We start from the raw sequence: 19,385 nt of genomic DNA on the forward strand, positions 1-19,385 counted from the left end.
TGAGGAATAGGGAAGCAAGAGCTGAATCGCCATAGGTCAGCTTTCTCATCCCCCCCCCCTCGCTCCTGTTTGTCCGTCGCCGAGTCATGGAGAGACAGGAGCGAACGTTCGCCGAACGGGAGGTTCGTGCGAATGACGCTAGTGACACTCGTCGATCGCGCATCCCCTCAAACCGCCTCGACTTGACCACTCGCTCGTGATCTCTTGACGCCAATAGCAGTTTCCGATTCAGCTGACCATCCCTGAACTTGAGCCAAGTCGATACGAGGCCTGTGGAGAATTGAGAAGGACGAGCATAATTCCCTCGCGCAGTCTCCCCGCCTTTTGCGTACGCGAACGTGACCATTCCGCACCGACGACACACGCCCCTCTGGCTATCTATAGAGTGGGGATTTCGGCTGCCCGTTTCGCACAGCCTCTCCCCCCTCGACCCGCCTCCAGCGCTCGTGTTCTCTTCATCGATAACAGTCTACGACCTAGCTGACCGACCCTGAATTTGAATCGACTCGGAACGGAGTGGGAAGGACGAACGCATCTCCCTCGCGCCTGTCGCCGAGGCAGCGGAAAGCGGAGTATGCGAATTTTCGGACAACTCTGTTCCGAGTCGAGTGTTGCCAGGGATTGACTGCTCGTGAGCTCTTGCATTCTCCTCAGAGTCCTTCTGTTGAATAGGACGACTTATGGAATCTCGCCTCACCTGTCGCTTTCGTCACGGCCAGAGAGCCTTTTCTCCTTCAGCGCTCAGCTGCAATATCCCTCCCTATTCCACCTTGCCACTGGTGCAAACTCATACCATCACCTCTCAGTACAACTATTCGTTTGCTGTAGGAACTTTTCACAGCACGGCACTCGCGCTCGTTACATATCGATGAGCTGAGTCTTTCAGTCTCGGTCAGTAGGGCTATACCGACTACTCGCACAGAGTTCTTTCGAGTGTGTACAACACGGCTCTTTGCAGGACTCTGGTTGGGCGACGAGCTGACCGGCTTTCTCCTCCTTTCAGCCCTTCGTCCGCTACAAGGTCACGCTTCAGGTGCTCTGCTGCCACGAAACGACTCTGTCAGCACGAGGTGAGCCAGCAGCGATTCCCTTTCCAGTTGCGCTGTATCGACCATGTCGCTTGAGACTACAGTCTTTGTCTCAGTTCTGCAGCATCCCGCCCTTCTTCCCATTTATGCGTCTATGCTTATAGCTCTCAATCTCTCCTTTCGGCACTCTCTTCAACCGCTGCAATTCGGCACCTTCTATCGCTACCTGAGTAGCCAAATCTGACAATACAAGCAGAGCCCTGTAAACTCTCTGCAGCGATCGTGAGTCAGTCGGTACAAGGACTCTGGACTTTTTCCTTCACGCCTAGCAGCCAAGCGGCAGTCCCTGTCAGAGTTGCGTCTCACGAGCTTGCTGTATCCAGCAGCTTGACAGATTGACCTGACTGCTCGGCGTGAGGTGGTCACAAGCTCACGTTCGCGAGAGGCGGGGGCATCTCTGTCGGAATATTGCGCTTGCCCTTTTCAAGTTTGTGCAGGGCTCGTATCGACTTGGCTCGAATACAGCGCGCATCGATTTAAGCTGAAGCTACTATCCATTTCAAGAGTGCACGAGCGCTTGGTGGAGTCGAGCCGGGGGAAGTAGGCTGTGCGAAGTGAACTGCAGGCTATATTCCTTCTGAAATCGATCAGCACGATCCTGTCGTTAGCTCTCGTCGCTCTGCAAGTCTACCGCGGTCCCGTTTTGGAAGAGGTGAATGGTTTGCAGGGCTAGCTTGCTTGGGAAATGATCGTAATTGCTTGATGTCGTCGCTTACGCTTGAAGTGATTGTTTTTGTACTTTGTATTGGGGGCGGCGGACTCGCTACTTACTGTTCATCCTGACTTGACAGTAGCTCACGATATCGCTCTCGCAATGTAGCAATATTCTTCTAATAGAAGAAATTGAGAGCGGGAAGGGAACACGAATTTTTCTTCTCGTGGCTTACTGCTTCTCTCTGTTCAGACGCCACTTTGACGTCCCACTACCGAATCGAGACAACCAACTCTTGATCATTGCCTTGCTCAGGCACACCATCCCGCCCTCCGTAGCCCCTTCTCCATCTCGCAGGTTCCGATCACGCTCGCACCGCTTGCCTCACGGGATCTCGCTCACATCTCCACCGCTCAAGCACGAAGAATCGCTCGACTCATCTGTTCGACATGGGAGTCATTCGACTAGTCCCGTACCTCCAGCAGCAAGGAGGAGCAGCTCAATGGAAGCGGAAAGCACTACAACAGCCCGACATCAAGCTACTGCTACTTAAGCGGCGCGAGGCCGCCATCGAGGAGTGGGTCCTGAACAATCGAGACGAAACTGAAGAGTGGATCGTCGAGCTCGAAGACGAGCCCAAAGTCGCTCAGTGGATCAACAAGAGACGAGATCTTCATTCGCTCGGTCCCGGTAGGCCACTTCCCTCCGATTGAGATGTCGTCATGACACAGCTGACTCTTTCGCCTGTTCCTATCAGTCGGCAAAATTGCGATTGATTCAGGACAGTGGTACTCCGCGCTCGAGCACCTCCGCAAGCAGCTCGAACATCGTTTGCACACGGACACGCCCAAAGAGGTCCGACAACGATTTGAATACGCCCGTCTACGAATGATCAACACGTCTTTGAAGCTCAAGGCGAGGTCGTTCGGTCCCGACGTCCACTTCATCGTCGCGTTCGACCACCCGCACGCTCGTCCCGAGGCCAAGAAGGAGACGTTGGAGCGTCGACTCCGCTCGCAAGTCGTGACGAGTCTCGATCTTGAGACGAAAAGCGAGGCGAGACTCTCAGCAGCCAAGAACAAGAAGCTGAGAAGGAGCCGGCGCGACGCCCGGAAGAGCGTACGCGAGGGAAAGGGCAAGGTAGAGGAAAAGGGCAAGGGCAAGGGCACGAGCGAGGGAGAGGGCAAGGGTGAGGGCGAGGAACAAATGGAGGAAGCCCCTGTCCAAATCTCAATCTCAGACGCAGATCGCGAAACCGCCTTTCCGCCCTTTGACCCTTTCGACTCTGAGGCTATCGTAAGTCACGAGGTCTTTCGCATACTCGCGAATGGCAAATGTTGACTGAACTCCTGCACACAGCGCAAGCTACGCGAGTCGGGAGATGAATGGGACTGCCGGATCGCGGACGAAGCTGAACAGCTTCTTCTGCTCGCCGATCAAGTCGTGGCCAAGACGGAGGCCGACTACGTGATCCCGGTGCTCCTTGACTCGACCACGACTCGGCAACAGCACGAGGCTGTTGTCGACAAGATCGTGCGACGGTCGGTGCCCTCGTCAGGCGAGGTACACGACGACGCGAGCAAGGTCATCGTGTCGATGGACAGCGATTCGATCGTTGCTACCGACAGCTCAGTCGCCGACTTCATCGTTCTCCCCTTGCGTTCGAAGCAGATCCGCGTAGTCGACGTGGAATCTCTGTACAGCGCCATGGGCTGGACAGACCGCTGGCACGCCGCCGGACTCGCCGCATTCGTCGGCAACGACTTCACCGGCGGTGGGATCACCGGAGTCGGCTACAAAAGCCTCGCAGAAAAGGGCGAGCTCGACCGAATCGCCAAGTCGAGCAAGACGTGGTGTCAAGCACGCCGCGACCTTCAAACAAGCGGTACGACCCAAGACTTGATCGACGGTCAGAAGTTCACCTCGATCGATGCGCTCTCTCGTCACTTCGACTCGATCGTCTCGCGGCATTCGCAAAATTCCTCCAACACTCGCCCCAGGTTGACGTTCAACGACTGGTCGAGTTCGGTCACGATTCAAGCCGGATGGAGACCTTCTGAAGCGATCGTCGACAAGCGCGAGGTCCTCTCGAAATTGAAAAGAGGTCTCCACGACCAAGTCGAAGAGGCCAAGATTGCGCTCGCGTCCCGACAATCGGATGCGATGCAGATCGACGACTCGACTAGTCCACCATCGAGGCGTCCACGAGATCGCGGCCACCGAGTGCTTTTCAGGCGTCGACAACAAGCGCTGACCTTCGACGCTCGCATCACCAATGTCGTCGACTGTCCGCGTCCAATCAAGGGGCAGCTTGGATTCCGCGTCAAAAATCAAGCGAACGGACCGGAATATTTCCGTTTGCTTCGCGACGAAGCCGATCGTCTCAAGGTGTCGGCCGCCGCTCGAGACGATGACGAAGGTCCGCCTCGCAAGCGCCGCAAGACCGGCAACCGCTCAAAGGCCGCCTCGAGCGTGGAGGAAGCCCCGTTGGAAGTGCCAGAGGGCGAAGGTATTCCGGACGTTGGCGAGGGAGGTGAGGGAGGCGAGCAAGGTGGGGGAGGCGAGGAAGGCGAGGAAGACGAGGAAAGCGAGGCAGGCGAGGCAGCCGACAGCGATGGGGATGGTGAGCCCAAACGGAATTGGAAGAAACGATTCCCAAACATCCTGTCGGCCAAACAGGCCGTCATTCGCAAGCCGGCTTGCTCGCGAGTACTCCGAAATCTCGTCATCGGCGGTACGCTCATGCGTCTCTGTACAGCGAGATTCGAGTGAACTCAGACTGACCATTTCTGAGTGGAATACAGGAGACACTCGGTTCCGATCATCCTTTGCAAACCTTTTGCATTGGATCCGACAGATCGAGATCGTCGAGATGCCGCTCAAAGTGAACCTCGTCAACGCAGTCTTAGGACTGTATGCTCGATTCGCGCCGGCCAAGCTCCTGACGCTCGTTCGTGGCGGCAACAAGTTCACCGTTTGGGCCCATGCGCTGCTACTACGCCGACAATTCTACGACTTCTTCGCGCGTACCCAGCAGCAAGTCGCAGCTCCCGACGCTGACGCACAGGCGACCCTTGCGGACGCCGTCAAGGCCGAGACCTCGGGATCTTTAGCGGATGATCTGAGCGAGTTCGTCAGAGCGCACGATCTGACGTCTGTCGAAGCCGAGTTCGTCGGAGATAGAGGGACCGCAGGCACGGTAAGATCTTGGGCACTTCGCACAACGTGAGCATGCAAGTACTGATTCCGCGTGTTTGCACCAGCTGGACATGTGCTGCAATCTGGCGATCGTCCTGGACCGGCGCCACGGCAACGGCATCCCGACGCTGTGCGTCAGCGAGTTCAACCAGCGGAACTTGATGCCGTTTGGGACGTCGGTGGCGGTCTCTACGGAAAGGGACGCCAAGAAGTTCGACTCGATCTTGGCCAAGTTGATCGTCGGATTTCCGGAGCACTTCCGTGTCGATGCCGAGTCGCTCCCCTTTGGCGTGGACAACGCGGACATTCTCGCCGCTCTCAAGGCTCTCACTCCCGATGAAGCGAAAGTTCTGGCCAGCTTGTCAAGCTGTGCACCGGCCCGGAGTCTCGTTTGTGAGGCAATCGCGACGATGCCAATCGCTGGAGACGCAGCACCGGCGGCCGACAACACGAGGATCGCTGAACTCGCAGCCGACTTTCAGCGAATGCTTCTCGAGTGGCAGTTGCCCCCGACGCTGGTGATCGGCTCGAGTGCCATGGTGATCGCTGCGAGCAAGATCAGCGACTACATCGGCAAGGCGGTGCTCTGGGCTGTGACGGAGTTGAGGCGCTGGGTGCAAGAACTCAAGTGCGAAGAATTCGCCAAGACCCTCCGAGACTGGATCGCAGCCGTCGTGCCAGAGGATGCGGATGTCAAGGGTTGGAAGGGGAAAGGGCGTCGATTCGAGAAGAAAGACGCCAACGCCAAGGATCCGCTGAAGGCATTGATGGTCGTCGTCGCTGGGCACTCACGGCTTCGACACAGGACCTACGTGAGCCTCTCTTTCGAGATCGCGGCTCGCTCCTGAACTGAATCTTTCTGGTTTCCGAGTAGCGCTTCTCGCCATCGACGATCTGGGTATCACCTGGAATGGTGCGCTCGATGCTCGCCAACAACTTCGATTTGTGCGACAAGATCATGGTGCACATGCAGCGGAATGCGCGGGAGATTAGCGAGCTCAACTCGCAGCTCGGTCCATCTCGTTTCGAAGTGAAGGAGTTTCCTGTGCCCGAGAAATCGACGCCGATCGCTTCGAAGGTTTTTGATCCTGACCGTGTCGCTGGCGAGACGATCGCGAGGCTTCGCAAGCGCGACACGACGATGCGTCGGCAACTCGCCAACCCGAAGAAGCTCGTGACACCAGAGCTGCACGAGTGGGAGGGAATCAAGTTTGAGCCCGATTCGAGTAATGGTCCTTTCCTCGTCCTCGCCCCTACACAGACGGTTCGAGACCAGATCAAGGCCGTGATCGACAAGGTCAAGGCGTTCTTTGACCAGCTCGCTCTGAAGAAAGGGGATGTTGAAGCTGGCTGTGTGTTTGTCATGGACATCCTGTTCAAGGCAAACTCTGGCCAACTCCTGCTGAACGGTGATATCGGTCTCGGCCCAACAGAGTGGCTCCTCGGTGTCATCGATCCGAGGAAGCGAACGCGCAAGGTTGTCGAGTCGTTGACCAACGACAACCGGGACCAGCTGGGACGAGAGCGACTGCTCCAAGAAATGAATTCGAATGACAAGTTGGTCAAGATCCTGGAAGATCTGGACCAAGTCGAATTCGAGGAGCATGTGGTCCTAAAACGCGCTCTGACGGAGGAAGAAAAGGCGTCGAACGGGCTAGGAGAGGAGGAAAGACGACGCAGGAACCCCAACGCGAAGGCGCGACAACTGCCATCCTTGCTGGAACAGCCGATAGTCCGAAGAGTGACCCTTCATTTCGGACTGGCTGGAGGCAAGATCGAATTCCGCTCCCCTTTGCGCCTCAAGTACTCAATTCCCCTCAAACGTTTTACCGCGACCCTACCGGCTCGTCGAGCTCCCGAGGACAGACCGATTCGCATCTACGATGAGAAGCCTCCTGCACTGTGGGTCTTAGGCGTTCCGGAGACCGCTCGCGACTTGGATCGCCCGAAACGTGCGCTCGATCTGGCATCGACCTTTTTCTCGGGGGCACAAGCTGCGGAGGCTCGATCGTCCGGCGCGGGTTCGTCGAACGCAAGAACCGAGGATCATGTCCTTGTTGCGCACGATGCGGGCCAAATCGAGGCCGTTGTGACTTCGTTCCTGAAGTTGACCGGAAGTGGATCCTCGAGGGTGATGATTCGGCAGCGACAGTTCAAAGCAGCCGAGGCCGAAGAGTCCAAGATCTCTCGAGTGCTGCAGGGGCTTTCGCTGGGCTCACGACTTGGCCAAGCTCCGCAAGGTGCGCTCTTCCACAATCGTGACTCGATTCATCCTTCACAGCTGATGCGTTTGGCCCTGCTTACAGAATCAAGGAGACTCGTTGCGAGCTCGAACGATTCTTCCGTCGCCTCCACCTTCGCCCATACAGCCGCTCCTTCGCTCCCTCAACCCTCGCTGCCCGCTCCCTCCTCGTTGCCCGCTCCATCCTCGTTGCCCGCTCCCTCCTCGTCACTCGTTTTCCCTCAACGCTCGTTGCCCGCTCCCTCCTCGTTGCCCGCTCCATCCTCGTTGCCCGCTCCCTCCTCGTCACTCGTTTTCCCTCAACCCTCGCTGCCCGCTCCCTCCTTGGCTCTTCTTCCACCTCTCGCCGCGCCACCCGTGCCGTCCTTGGCTCTTCTTCCACCTCTCGCCGCGCCACCCGTCCCGTCCACCAGCACCGCTCCAGATGATGCAGCTCTAGCCCCTGAGCGCACCGTCCGCCTTGGTACCAGCGTTCTCTCGGTCAAGAGTCCGATCCTGCGCCATGTCTTGCATTCAAAGGGATCGCACTTGTCGACCCTGCGATCAAAGGAGACAGCGGGTCTGCTCAAGAAGAGGGTGTCAAGCCGTACCTCGGCCGTCGTCCGGACTGTGCTCGCCAAGCCAGCCGGTTGGTCTAGCGGAGCCAAGACCACGAAAGTGCTGCACATAGCACCTAGTGGTAGGTTCACTGTCAATAAGGGCTTCGGGAAGGATCAAAGTCCCCTCTTGATCGCTTCCCTCGAAGAAGCTCTGCGGACGACGCCATGGCTTGACGTCACGACGGTTGCGTGCTCAGAAGGATGGACGAGCTCGGTGTGCCACGACCCCCGCTGTCGTGCCACGTGAGTCAGACTCGCTTAGCCTCAAGTGCACAGACGCTGATACTTGTACAATCATTGCAGCATCTACCAACCCTGCCGCCACTCCTCGCTCGCGAACAGCCCGATCCGTCGACTCAAGTATTGCATGTTCTGTCTAACGATGGATCATCGCGACGGGCTTGCGAGCCTGAACGTGAGCAGCCTGGCGTACTTGGTTACGCAGGAGCTGGGCGAGAACCCGTTCTCGCTAAAATCGGCTCAACGACGGAAGGAGTCGAAGCGGGTTTCGGCTTCCTACGCTTCTCGGGTGGAGAAGATGGTCGCGAACGCCGTGCGAGGCAAGACAGACAGCGAGGTCAGGGACCTGCTGGACGAGCTATCGCGGGAGACGTCGGTCGGCAACGCTGTGAAGCTCCTCAAGAACAAGCTGGCAGGCTTTGACCCGGACTTTGAAGAGGAAGCTGACTGGGAGAGCGATGATGAGGGCGGGAGAAATACGGAGGACGAGGAGGAGGAGAAGCGGGAAGCGGCCAAGGATGCGGTGGTTTGATGTTGTATGTTTTCTTGTTGTGTCTCTGTCTGTTGAGTGTCTGTTTGTTGTGTCTCTGTCTGTTGTGTCTCTGTTTGTTGCGTGTCTGTTTGTTGTTGTAAACTACAAGTACAGTAAACTGAACACGGATCTCTCTCTGGCTTGGAAAACGAGACAGGCTATCATTCCAGAGCATGGCAAGCGAAACAGGAGCAGGTTGAGACGATGTGAAACATCAAGCGCGGCAAGCTCGAGCACGGATACGAATTCTGCACGCCAGCAAGCATAGCGCTCGCCTGCAGGGGTCGCTTCGAAGCTCGCAAAGAATTTCGAGCTCAAGGGACCGGCTTTCACCGATAGCCGGTTTTGTGAATCAAGTGTTTGTACCTCCGAGGCACTGTCGAGGCTGCTTTTGTCGGTCCAATAGCCTCGGACATCGGCCCTCGACAACCTGATTTTGGCCTTTTTTGATTGTTGCGGTGGTTCGGCGGGCGGCAAAGCGGTTCGCTTTGCTTCGCTGCTGATTGCAGTCTTGCGCGACTTGCACGAGGTACCCAGTTTGGGTTTCTTTGCGAGACCGCCTTTTGAATGTGCGATGGACGCGCGCACGACTCTTTGCGTCTTCGTACTACTTTCGAGAGTATCCCCGGGTGTGGGGCTTCGTGACGCGGATGCAGAAGCGCGACTCGTCATTCTGACCAAGATACTTGCCAATGAAAGACGGTCCCTGAGCTGGCAAGAAGTGAGCAAGCTCGCCGGATGCGAACTGACCTCGTTTGCAATGGGGTACCGCTTTCTTCTTTCGTGAAACACACGCGTTGGGATTGCAGTCTCGTATCGGGGCGAGCTTTGTCTGGAAGGCCGAGAACTGAGCGAGAAAGCAGGAAGTATGGTAATGCTCTCATTCTTGCTACCGGATGATATGCGCCAACGCCAATCACAAGAACTCTCACGAAGATTCAGTTATGACAATGTTCAAGAAGCGAGTATACCATGTCTGAGGTCAAGCGCTCCGACCGTTGCTTTGGGCGAACTTAAGCTGCCGAAGCTCAAGTTCGTCATATCTCCTCTCAGTACCGCACATCACTCTACTTTCCCAAGTCTCGCATCAAGCCTCCTTCCCTTCAGGCGTCAAGGCTCATAACCAGAACATACTTGACTACATACAACCGCCGAGCTTAGAGAATTACTTACATTAATTACATCGTAATTAATTAAGACGCGCGCGCGTACGTCGGACGTGCCATTAACGACTCTCGCTCGCACGCCTCCCGCTCGGCACCGCGTTGCGGCATTGCGGACTTTGCGACTTCCAACACGTGCATAGCAATCAGCGCATGGAGAAGTAGCGGATCATGCAAGACGCTGATCTCCCCCCTCTTCCGCCCCCTCTCCCTCCCGCGCACTCGAGAAGCTATTCGTCCTCATCGTCATCGAGCGCAGGCAGTCCCCTACCTCCTCCAGTCGAATGGCCTCGATCATCTGTCGCGGATGCGAGCCTCAGGGGTGCTCGTGAGACGGTCCAGCTAGCGTCGGTAGCACCGGCAGTGAAGAGCTCGCCAGGCGCAGAGCGGGCTGCTAGAGCGGCTGGATCATACCAAGACACGCCTCACGCAATCGAGACCGCCACGTTCGATCGGGATCACCGCCTGTCGCAGTCCACTCTGTCGAACCCTTCCCCGCGCACTCGCTTCCCACCAGCTACGATCTCCACGCACGCGACTCTCGACCCAGCTTCGGCGCAGTCACAAGCCGGCCAACGCTCTCCCGCGTCCAACCTCCTCTCGCGCGTCTCACCCTCGCTCTCGTCGCATTCGCGGTACTCGGCACAACATTCGAACGTCGCCAATCTCGGACTACGCGGATCGCCTGAACCCTTAGGTCTCGGTTTCGGAACAGACACGTTCTCGCGCAGGCTCGGGGCCGGTCTTCCCAGCCCTCCAGCCACCAACAGCGATGGAGGCAGCATGGAAGAAGGCAAATGGCATGGCAGCAATGACTTCGTACCGCCTATTGACGGTATAGACGACGAGGACGGCGCAACAGATTCGGGGATTCCGAGTTCATCAAAGCCAGAGAGGCCGCCAAAGAGTTTGCGCAGATCGACCGGAACGCCGACAATAGATGGATCGGGCTCGCCTGTCTCTGAACGCTGCAGTCCAATCGCGAAAAGGAGTGTTCCTCCGCCGGAACGAGATGGGCTGATCAGCGATACCGACCGTGCAAAGCCAGAGCGAAAGACTTCGCCATCCCCTGCTTCAAGCATTATGTCGTCCGCTTCCTCGCGTTCACTATCAAAATATGCGACTGCACAGTGCTCGTCGGATGACATGGAAGAGTTGCGAGACAGTTTGGTCGGAGCTGGGTCGGGTAGGAGATTCAGAGCTAGGACCGCTTCGGCGGGAAGAGGAGACTCGTCAATCGTCGACGAGCAAAACAAGTTGCGGCCAAATGGGTTGCGGGAGAAGAATCAACGCGTCAGTCGTAGCTCCTTTCGCATACACTTTTTGACAGAGAGGTGACTGAATCGCGGCTGCGATCACTAGATCCTCGACTCCATCAACTCGCAGCAGCAGTCTCTCGCCTCACCCCCGGAATCCGAGCGCGCACGCTCACGTCAATCTGCGCTCGATTATTCCGCTGGACGACAGACTGTTCAGCGCTCTTCTACTTCTTCGACCATTCGCAAGCTTGCTACCGGCTACGACGACGACGATCTATTGCAGGGGACGATGCCCGAGTACGCAGCGAGAGGGGGCAGCACAGATGACGATGACGAACCCGTCCATCGCTCCTTCGATTTTGCGATGCAGAGTTCTGCACGCGATCTCGCCGAGTTTGGTGCAGCTCCTGACGGCCTGGTACGTAGAAGCGCGACACTCGGCGATATTTCAGCACACGACCGCGATTACGAGAAGCGAGCGAGTACTGCTGGAAGCCGGACGCGGTCGCGCGCGTCTTTCGGTAGACAAGCACTGGACAAGCATGAGAGCATTCTCCCAGACCGCTCAGCTACATCCATGTCCAGCTATCCCTCGACAATCGACCGGATCCGAGCACGACGATCGGAACTAGTCGGCAGTGATCGCACCCGAGCTGCCAGTTCATTCAGCGACACGAGGCAGCACGATCGAGAAATCTCCGAAAGTATGAGGAGATTGGCTTCTCGTGAGCTTCTCCGAACGCCGAGGGACAGATCGACGTCTCAACCGTTCCATTCGGCCTCTCCCTCATCTTTGAACGCCAATACAGCTTCTCCTTCCGTCGCAACCGGTCGACCTGCTCTTCCGACCGAATTTCGAGAACGGCCTTCTACCTCGGCAGAAAATTCTAGGATCACGTCACGCCGCTCGCTCGAGCCAAAGAGCAGTCGCCCGACAACCGCATCCTCAGCAAGTAACCTCGAGCGCTCATCGCAATCCCGCATCGACAGATTCCAGATACCGAATTCAGAATCGTTTGCGTCCCTCCACAATTCTCGGCAACAAGCGCGTTCGGAGATTTCGCTCAATGACGATGACTACTCTCGAGGCATCGAAGCCGAAGATGAACGCGAGAGGACCCCCAAGAGTGCAAGAAAGGTGGCAGACGGTCGAACTGGAAGCGCTCGCAGAGCAAGCACGTCGTTGTCAACGGCCGAGCGGCGGGCGGATTCCGTCAGCGAGTCGTTCGTTGACAGGGCGTACTCTCGGATCAGTCGTGACGAGCGCAGAAGCGGTAAGCCTACACGTATGTTGCACTATTTTTGAAGACTGAGCACCATGACGCCACGCAGGCCCGCGAAGCCCTACAGCATCCTCCTACGGGCGAATTACTCCACCCATGCCTTCGTCTTCAGGGCTTGGAGGCAGTCGCAATGGGGACTCGGAACTCTCCGCGTCAGCGAGAAGGGAACGTTTCCAAAAGTCCGAAGTCGGATCGGATGCATGGATGGCAGAGCGTATGTCCAGTCTTTTCTCTACCATATGATGTTTCCGCTAAGATGCTCAAGCTTGGGAAACGCCTGAATATAGTCGACGACCTTCGGCAGCGAGGAGCTCATTCGAGAGCTTCAGGCGACGCTCGATCGACTGGCGCTGATCATCCGTTCCGCTCCCCTTCGACCATCGAGCGAGATCGTACTGTGAAGGCGATCAATGCGCTTCTTGCAGGTCAAGGCATCGTTGCAAGTCCCATCGGAACGTCTTCTCCTGCAGAAGCGCTAGCGACGGGATCGCCTCGACGCAAACGAGAATCTATTGGAACATACGACCGGAATCGAAAGATCTCGTTCGCAAATGGAACACACGAAGATTCTCGCTTGCCTCCCGGGTCGAACTCGATGAGTCGCTCAAACTCGAACACGTCTCGCGCAGGGTCCGAGACTGCACTATCAGGACCGATCTCGCCTTCCTCTGCCGATGCCGACCATCATAAACTCCTCTTATCAGCTTTCGATCAGCTCGACCGTCATTTTTCCCAGTCTCGCGTCGAGACGTCCGAAACGGTCGAACTAGTCAAGCGAGCCATCCCGCTTATCTCGTCCACAACCAGACTAAACAGCGGCCTTCGAGCACTCGTCGACGATATCAAACAGGAACACGTTCAAGCGCAACTGGACGAGGAACAACGCATAGCAACCCTTCCTTTTGCACAATTCGAGAAGCATGCCAAGGCACTCCTACGTTCAAGCGACGACCAAGTCAGGAGTCTCAGCGAAACTCTACTCGCCTTCACTCGGGTCGATCGCGAACGAGAGCGTTCCCGGAAAGATTCTGATCCGGTTAGCCGTCCCGTTAGCCGTGCAGGCATACCTCCCCTCGTCCAACAGTCGCCCACGAGACGTCCGACAATCTCGAGTCCAGCCGATAATGTGACTGTCTCGCTCACAAGCTCGCGATCCCCGGTCATACTCCGAGAGGTTCTCCGCAACCCTCTCGAAGAGCCGAGTGAGCCTGGCTCGATACGCCGTAGCACTGCTCGCCTCAGCAGCCGTTCGTCCAGTGTAGCTGCCGATTCACCTTCGCCCGCAAGTCGGAGGGCGGAAACGAGCTACGAAACCCCTTCGCGTCGTCAATCGATCTCGACGTCTTCGACGTTCAGCACCGGGACTGGTTCAGGCACAGCAACTCGCCTCAGTACTAGACGCGCGAAATTATCTGTGAGCACATGCACCTCCTGCTGTCCCTCGAGAGTCTGGGCCTGACACGCGATCTTCCGTTGCTGCCAGGATCCCTCGCGCTCGCCAACCTTGGTTGGTGCCGCTCCGTTCCAGTCGCAGCAATCGTCAGCCACGATTCCGAAAGTCGACTCGACTCAAGCCATCTCAAATGATTCGCCTACACGACTGCTTCCGTTCCCGACACGACCCCTTGTCGAAGGGTCAAGTAGGACGTATTCGGGTGCTTCAGGCGACGCGATTGCGTACGAAGCGCTCGAACTCGCTGCAAATCTCGACGAGACACGCACGCGACAAGAGCGAGCTGCCGCGCTCGAACGTCTCGAAACGACGACGCGCAGCGATTCTCCAACTGAGAGCCGATTGTCGTTCGTTTCGACACCGACGAGTGAGTCGAGAAGACCTCGCACTCGGTCCTCAATGGGCGCGATCGGAACCGCGTTGAAGAATGCATTCACCCCGAAAAAGAAAGGTCAAGACGCTTCGCCTTCGCCGGCCGGGATTGGTTCGAGCCAGTTCCAGTTCACTGGCGCGAAAAGTGTAAACTCGCGGGACATTAATGATTCGGGCTCGGTGTTGGATGAGCGGCGGTTCGAGCGGCGGAAAGAAGTCGAGAACATTCTGAGAAGATCGACGAGTCGAACCTGAACTGCAACAACGTCACATTATACAAAAATACAACCTGGAGACAACATAGTTAAAATCCGGAAAGAGGGGAGACTGATTGAGCGAGGTAGTGAAAGCTCGGAAAAGGGCGAAATAGGGAGAGGTTCCGGAGAGTTGTACAATGTGCCGTCCGACGTATAGACGACAACGATAGCAAGTGTCTGCCGCAGTAGAGAGTGTCTGAGCGAATGTCTGTCAACATGTTTCTGTCGCCTCAACCGAGAGACCATTCAGAGGACAATTCCTCAAAAGATGTAAACCTGATCATAGGAAACATTCGAGGTCAATTTGTCAATGACCGACCATGAGAAGCCAGCTCTGTAGAGAACGTACACATCTGGCGAAGTGCAATCGACTTTGAGGTGCGATTTCTTCGACTGGAGTCCATTCACGTCCTCGTTGTGACGCGGGAAGATCGTAACGGTCGTATTTTCCTTTGCATGCATGAAAGAAGCAAGTTTGCCCTGGTTACCCGATAGCGCACATCCAGTCAGCTCATGCATTCGAAGTTTGAAATACCAGGAGGCGGGAGGAAGCTTACGAAACCGGAATCCTACAGGACCGTAAGATTCGCTGAGTCAGCTTGGCTCTTTCTTTAAAGGCGATGCATTTGGCGAAAAAGAGGGGCTTACCTGAGTTGCAACCATCATGTCGGTTTTGGCAAGGATCCAATCCTCGACGACGGCCGAAAATACTCCATCAACATGACCTTGTTTCTGGTGAACGTGTTGAGGGACCGTGTCCGTCGTGACGAGTTTCGATCCGAGTACTCTACGTGCGTCTTGTTTCAAGTTCGCAGAGTCCGTCACAAGGTAGTACACGATTCGTTGTGAGGAAGACGCGTAAGTCTCGCCCAGTTCTCGTGCACATCTGAAGAATTGACTGTGGCGCTTGACTGTGCTCCGTACAACTGGTCCGTGAGTATCCGAAGCGCCAAATCGGTTTCGGAGGATGAAAAGAAGCGAGACGAACCAGTGTTGACTTTGTCGTATTCACTGTCTTTCATGCTCCGATCTCCTGTTCGCACATGGATGCCGACCGAGAAGACGGAAGGAAGAGACAACACCGACGTGTATTCCGAGATGAGGTTGCGCGCGGGAGGTTTCGGTCGGAAGAGATACTGGTTGATACACGAGAAGGCGGTGGTAGGCTCGAGTCCGAGTCGCTTGATGCTCTTCTGCAAATGCTTGTACTGGAACGAGCGGAAGATCATGCCACGGTTCGTGAAAAACTGAAACAGAAAAGAACGAAATCAGTCAGTCACAAAAGGTCGGCGAGAAGAACCTTGGAATGAGGTGACCCTCACTTTGATCCACTTGGATGCATAGGCAATGTCGCGCTTCTCGAAACCTTTTGTCCACTGCTTTCCCTTCTTCGGGTTCCAACTCGTGCTGCCAAACGTCGAGTCGACCGAGAGACGATCAAAATGAATAATATCGAGTTCGGCCGACTGATCAACGAGACTCTCTTGCCCGAGCACTGGATGCTGAGACGAGGTGAAGGACGAGTATGACCAATTGACTGCAGGAGAGTCGAACACGATGTCGAGCGGGATCGGGGATTGCCACTCTGCGAGAAACTGTGCATGGATGGCTCATCAGTACGATTGATGGTGCTATATCGAAAGAGACGGTCAGTAATGGACCTACGGAGCGCTGTGTAACAAGGCCAAAGAAGAAAGCCGAAGTCATGCCGAGCAATCTGTACCAAAGGCAGGAAGAGTTAGAGAATTGCTCCGAGACGGTGTCGAGGTGTCCGACTTGCCGATCTCCAAGACCTCCACAGTTCATTCCTTTTTCACCTGTCGACACAGAGCACGGGCGAGTCAGTGATGACTTTCGAAGAAGATATGGCGCAAAGGACTGACAATGATAGCTGATAAATTTGGGTTCCCGACTGCCGTCCAGCATTTCTCCATGCATTTTCTGATACCCTGACAGCCAAGTTGAGCTCTTGCATTTGCCTTCGTAGCCTTCTGTCGCTTGCGTGATCAATTGGTCGTATTTGTCGCGATCGCCGATGCCCGAGAACCTCGGTGCGGCGGGCAGGCTTGAACTGATAGCCGAGATGGAGGGGGGATTGAAGGATAAAGCGGGAGAAATGGCGCCAAGGCCGACTCCGGAAGCAATGGGAAGCGTATGTAGTTGTTGGATCCACGTTCGTAGGGCCAGTTCTTCCTGTTTGCGGAAGACGCGACGTTGGTTAGCAGCAGTCTTGCGGTGTGATACGTGATAGGAGGGAACGTACCGGGTTCAGGTGAGCGACGAACTCATCAAGGCTGTGGTCGGCTTTCGGAGCTTGCCATTCGAAATCCCTCCAACTTGGGATTTGGTCTTCGTAGGCTTTCTTGTTCTCGCGGAACAGACGTTCGAGCGCCTTTTTCGAAGGCACTTTGACCTTTTTGTTCGTGTAATCCGAGTCTTCCACTTCGACAACCTCGACTGTGCCTTCTCGAGCAGCCTGTGCTGATTCCGCAGAAGCGATAAAGTTTGCGCCATAGAGGTACCGACGAGACGGTCCTTTGAGCGGCAACAATCGCTTGTACCTCGAAGGGTCTTTGCGGGGCTTGACTGCCGGTTTCGTCTGCTCCTTGACAACAAGGGCTTTCGGGATCGTTTCCTTGCCAGTTCGATCGACTCCTTCCGACTCCGCTTCGATGACTTGTTTCGCTTCCTCGACCACTGCGTCCAGGACCGCTTGTTCTTCCGCTTCTTCCGTCGAGACCACCGTCGCCGGGAGAGAGCTGTGATCGGATCCCAGCTTCGGTAACTCGCCTGTCACGTCCAGTCGCTGTTTCCCTCGCACGATCTCCGCAGTGTCGACATACGTGACCTTTGAATGCTCGGCGATTGTCTTGTTGCGTCCTCCAGCTCCTCGATACACAAAGTGGTCCCATCCTGACGAAGACTTGGCTCGCTCGAGCCAGCTCGACGATGTCGTCGACGTGAGGGAGACGAGGGTCGAGTAGGAGCCGACCACAAAGGCTAGGAACACGAGCAGGACGATCCATCGTTTCGGGACTGACCGCCTCGAGAGCGAGAACGAGCTCTGTTGGCGCGAATACTGCTGGGAGGTGATGGACGTAGATGCTGGATGACGAGTCGATGGATGCGCGCGCATTAGTGAAGGGGACTTTGGGTATTGGAATGTCCGGGGACGGGTCAGGCGGGCGGGCAAAAGCGAGTGAGGGATCGTTCTGAGCACAAACGCATGCAAGGGGTTCGTTGGAGGAAGCGCACGCAAGGGGGATGTCGGAGAAGAGTCGACTCGGAGACCGACGGGGGACTTTGCGGCGTATGCGGGAAGCTTGGTCCGCGGAGGAGAAGAGGAACGGAGGGGGATCGGGTGGATCGTCGGGAGGGTCTTGTGTGATCGCGCAACGGTAGGAATCGCGGCGTGGACATTCGGGTTGGGCGACGATGCGGGCAAATGCGAGTTGCTCTTGGAGAGGTCATCATCGAACGAAGTGAAGGAGAACGAGGGTGTGGACGGTGTCGAGTCGGGCGGAGACTCGAAGCGTGCGCCTGGTTCATCCTCGAGTTCAGGCGTGCCAAAGTCGATGATGCGCGAGTCGGTCCGGGCGGACGGAGCGAAGAAGGTCGCATAGTCTTCGAAGCGAGACTCTCGCCGTTCACACGTCATCGTATCAGCCTAGTGGGTACCCTTGAAATTGGCCGATCTTGTCGCTCTGCCTGTGTGCGCGCAGATAGTCCCGGAGACGCGTGATAATTGCAAGGCGGACCGCTTGCGCTATAGCGTGCTGGATGCGGGCAGCGCGGCGAGGTGGAGACTGACTAGTACCGAGCAGTCGCCTGGGGCTCGCTGGAGGGTTGAGAGAGGCGATTCGATCTCTACAGGCGGTGAGGAGAGCGGAAGACAGACGCGCAAAAGTCGCGCCGCGCGGGTATCCGCAGCAGAGTTTTATTTTTGATCAGCGAGGCGCTGGCGCACGTCGACGCGTGCGTCTTGTCGATCCCCTCGGCGGACTCTGGTACCGAGATAATGGACAACGATGCATTGGCATATGCAGGTAAGAACGACAAAGTGCGGAAAATAGCTATACGCGCCACTAGAATTGGGAGGAATGATACTGCAGAGGATGCACGGGGAAAGCAAAGCATCCGATAGAAGGGTAATAGCGTAGGGGAAGCGATGTATGAAGAATACAAGTCTATTGATAGCACAGCAAGGTCTAGGTGATGGTGTCAGGAGCCAGGGGGCAACGAAGGATAGTCGAGGTTCGAGCTGGATTCGAGAGTTTACAGTATCTTCTTGACTCCGAGGATGGCGACCGTGATGATGGCGGCGACGATCGTTCCGCACACAATCATGATGGTCGTTCTGTCAAGGGATGGATCGAACCTCGAGGTGACAATCAGCGCACATTCCTCTCGACCGCAATAGCCGCGAACCCGTCTCAATAGAGCCCTCCTTTTCCGCAGGGACGGTGCAATCAGAGAAGCCTTGACTTACCGTTTCCGAGCAATGTGTTTCGGTTCGGTGCTCTTCTCCATTCCTGTGCTGTATATTCGGGGAAAAGCGAAATGTCAACTGGATCCCTCGCTGGTCACGTGACCCTGTTCCGGATCGATCGCCTCACCCGCCGCCCATGTACAACACCTCGTGCTTCTCATTGACTGCTGGCCGTGGTCGTCTCGATCCGGCGGTCTGATCGATTTCGAGTTCAGACCCACTCGACTCGGAGACGGGTGTGCTCGAACCGGCAGTCGAGTTGGTGAACGGAGGCGTGAACGAGTCGTACGAAGGCGTCTGTCATCGGTACAAGCATTACAAAGAAGTCGTGAGGGAACGGGATCAGTGATTGTTTTTGTTGATTGATCTGATCGACGAGAACATCATCAGCTGCCGAGGGACGAGAGACGACGCACATAAGGCCTCAAGGGGTTGTGTCGTTGCGGTTGTTGGTACGACATTGTATCGCTGTCCAAAGGCGAAGGAAACGCGTGTGCGAGAGGTATCGCCGAGGCGTCGAAAGCGATGCAGACAGATCGCGGATCATGCATACATTCG

General features: G+C 56.2%; 4 protein-coding genes across 4 annotated transcripts; 2 read left to right on the plus strand and 2 right to left on the minus strand.

Moving 5' to 3' along the window:
- Positions 1 to 2,189: 2,189 nt before the first annotated feature.
- Positions 2,190 to 8,551, plus strand: JCM15063_004631 (uncharacterized protein; the record flags this gene model as incomplete). Its single annotated transcript, XM_076677291.1, has 8 exons — positions 2,190 to 2,430; positions 2,498 to 3,036; positions 3,100 to 4,474; positions 4,545 to 4,939; positions 5,004 to 5,750; positions 5,813 to 7,178; positions 7,245 to 8,022; positions 8,083 to 8,551. The coding sequence occupies 8 exons, from the start codon at positions 2,190 to 2,192 to the stop codon at positions 8,549 to 8,551; spliced, it is 5,910 nt and encodes a 1,969-aa protein (XP_076535377.1).
- A 1,334-nt stretch (positions 8,552 to 9,885) lies between these two features.
- Positions 9,886 to 14,336, plus strand: JCM15063_004632 (uncharacterized protein; the record flags this gene model as incomplete). Its single annotated transcript, XM_076677292.1, has 5 exons — positions 9,886 to 11,007; positions 11,077 to 12,247; positions 12,306 to 12,470; positions 12,544 to 13,670; positions 13,740 to 14,336. The coding sequence occupies 5 exons, from the start codon at positions 9,886 to 9,888 to the stop codon at positions 14,334 to 14,336; spliced, it is 4,182 nt and encodes a 1,393-aa protein (XP_076535378.1).
- A 232-nt stretch (positions 14,337 to 14,568) lies between these two features.
- JCM15063_004633 (uncharacterized protein) lies at positions 14,569 to 17,996 on the minus strand (the record flags this gene model as incomplete). The annotated part of the gene is made up of 10 exons (XM_076677293.1): positions 14,569 to 14,614; positions 14,688 to 14,818; positions 14,896 to 14,907; positions 14,987 to 15,249; positions 15,327 to 15,585; positions 15,661 to 15,933; positions 16,004 to 16,055; positions 16,119 to 16,155; positions 16,222 to 16,531; positions 16,602 to 17,996. The coding sequence occupies 10 exons, from the start codon at positions 17,994 to 17,996 to the stop codon at positions 14,569 to 14,571; spliced, it is 2,778 nt and encodes a 925-aa protein (XP_076535379.1).
- Positions 17,997 to 18,613: 617 nt separating this feature from the next.
- JCM15063_004634 (uncharacterized protein) lies at positions 18,614 to 19,288 on the minus strand (the record flags this gene model as incomplete). The annotated part of the gene is made up of 4 exons (XM_076677294.1): positions 18,614 to 18,695; positions 18,828 to 18,875; positions 18,955 to 19,124; positions 19,244 to 19,288. The coding sequence occupies 4 exons, from the start codon at positions 19,286 to 19,288 to the stop codon at positions 18,614 to 18,616; spliced, it is 345 nt and encodes a 114-aa protein (XP_076535380.1).
- Positions 19,289 to 19,385: the final 97 nt, after the last annotated feature.

Source organism: Sporobolomyces koalae, assembly GCF_050403365.1.
Source record: "Sporobolomyces koalae JCM15063 DNA, S_koalae_JCM15063T_v1_ctg8, whole genome shotgun sequence".
In the NCBI taxonomy this organism is placed as follows: Eukaryota; Fungi; Basidiomycota; class Microbotryomycetes; order Sporidiobolales; family Sporidiobolaceae; genus Sporobolomyces; species Sporobolomyces koalae.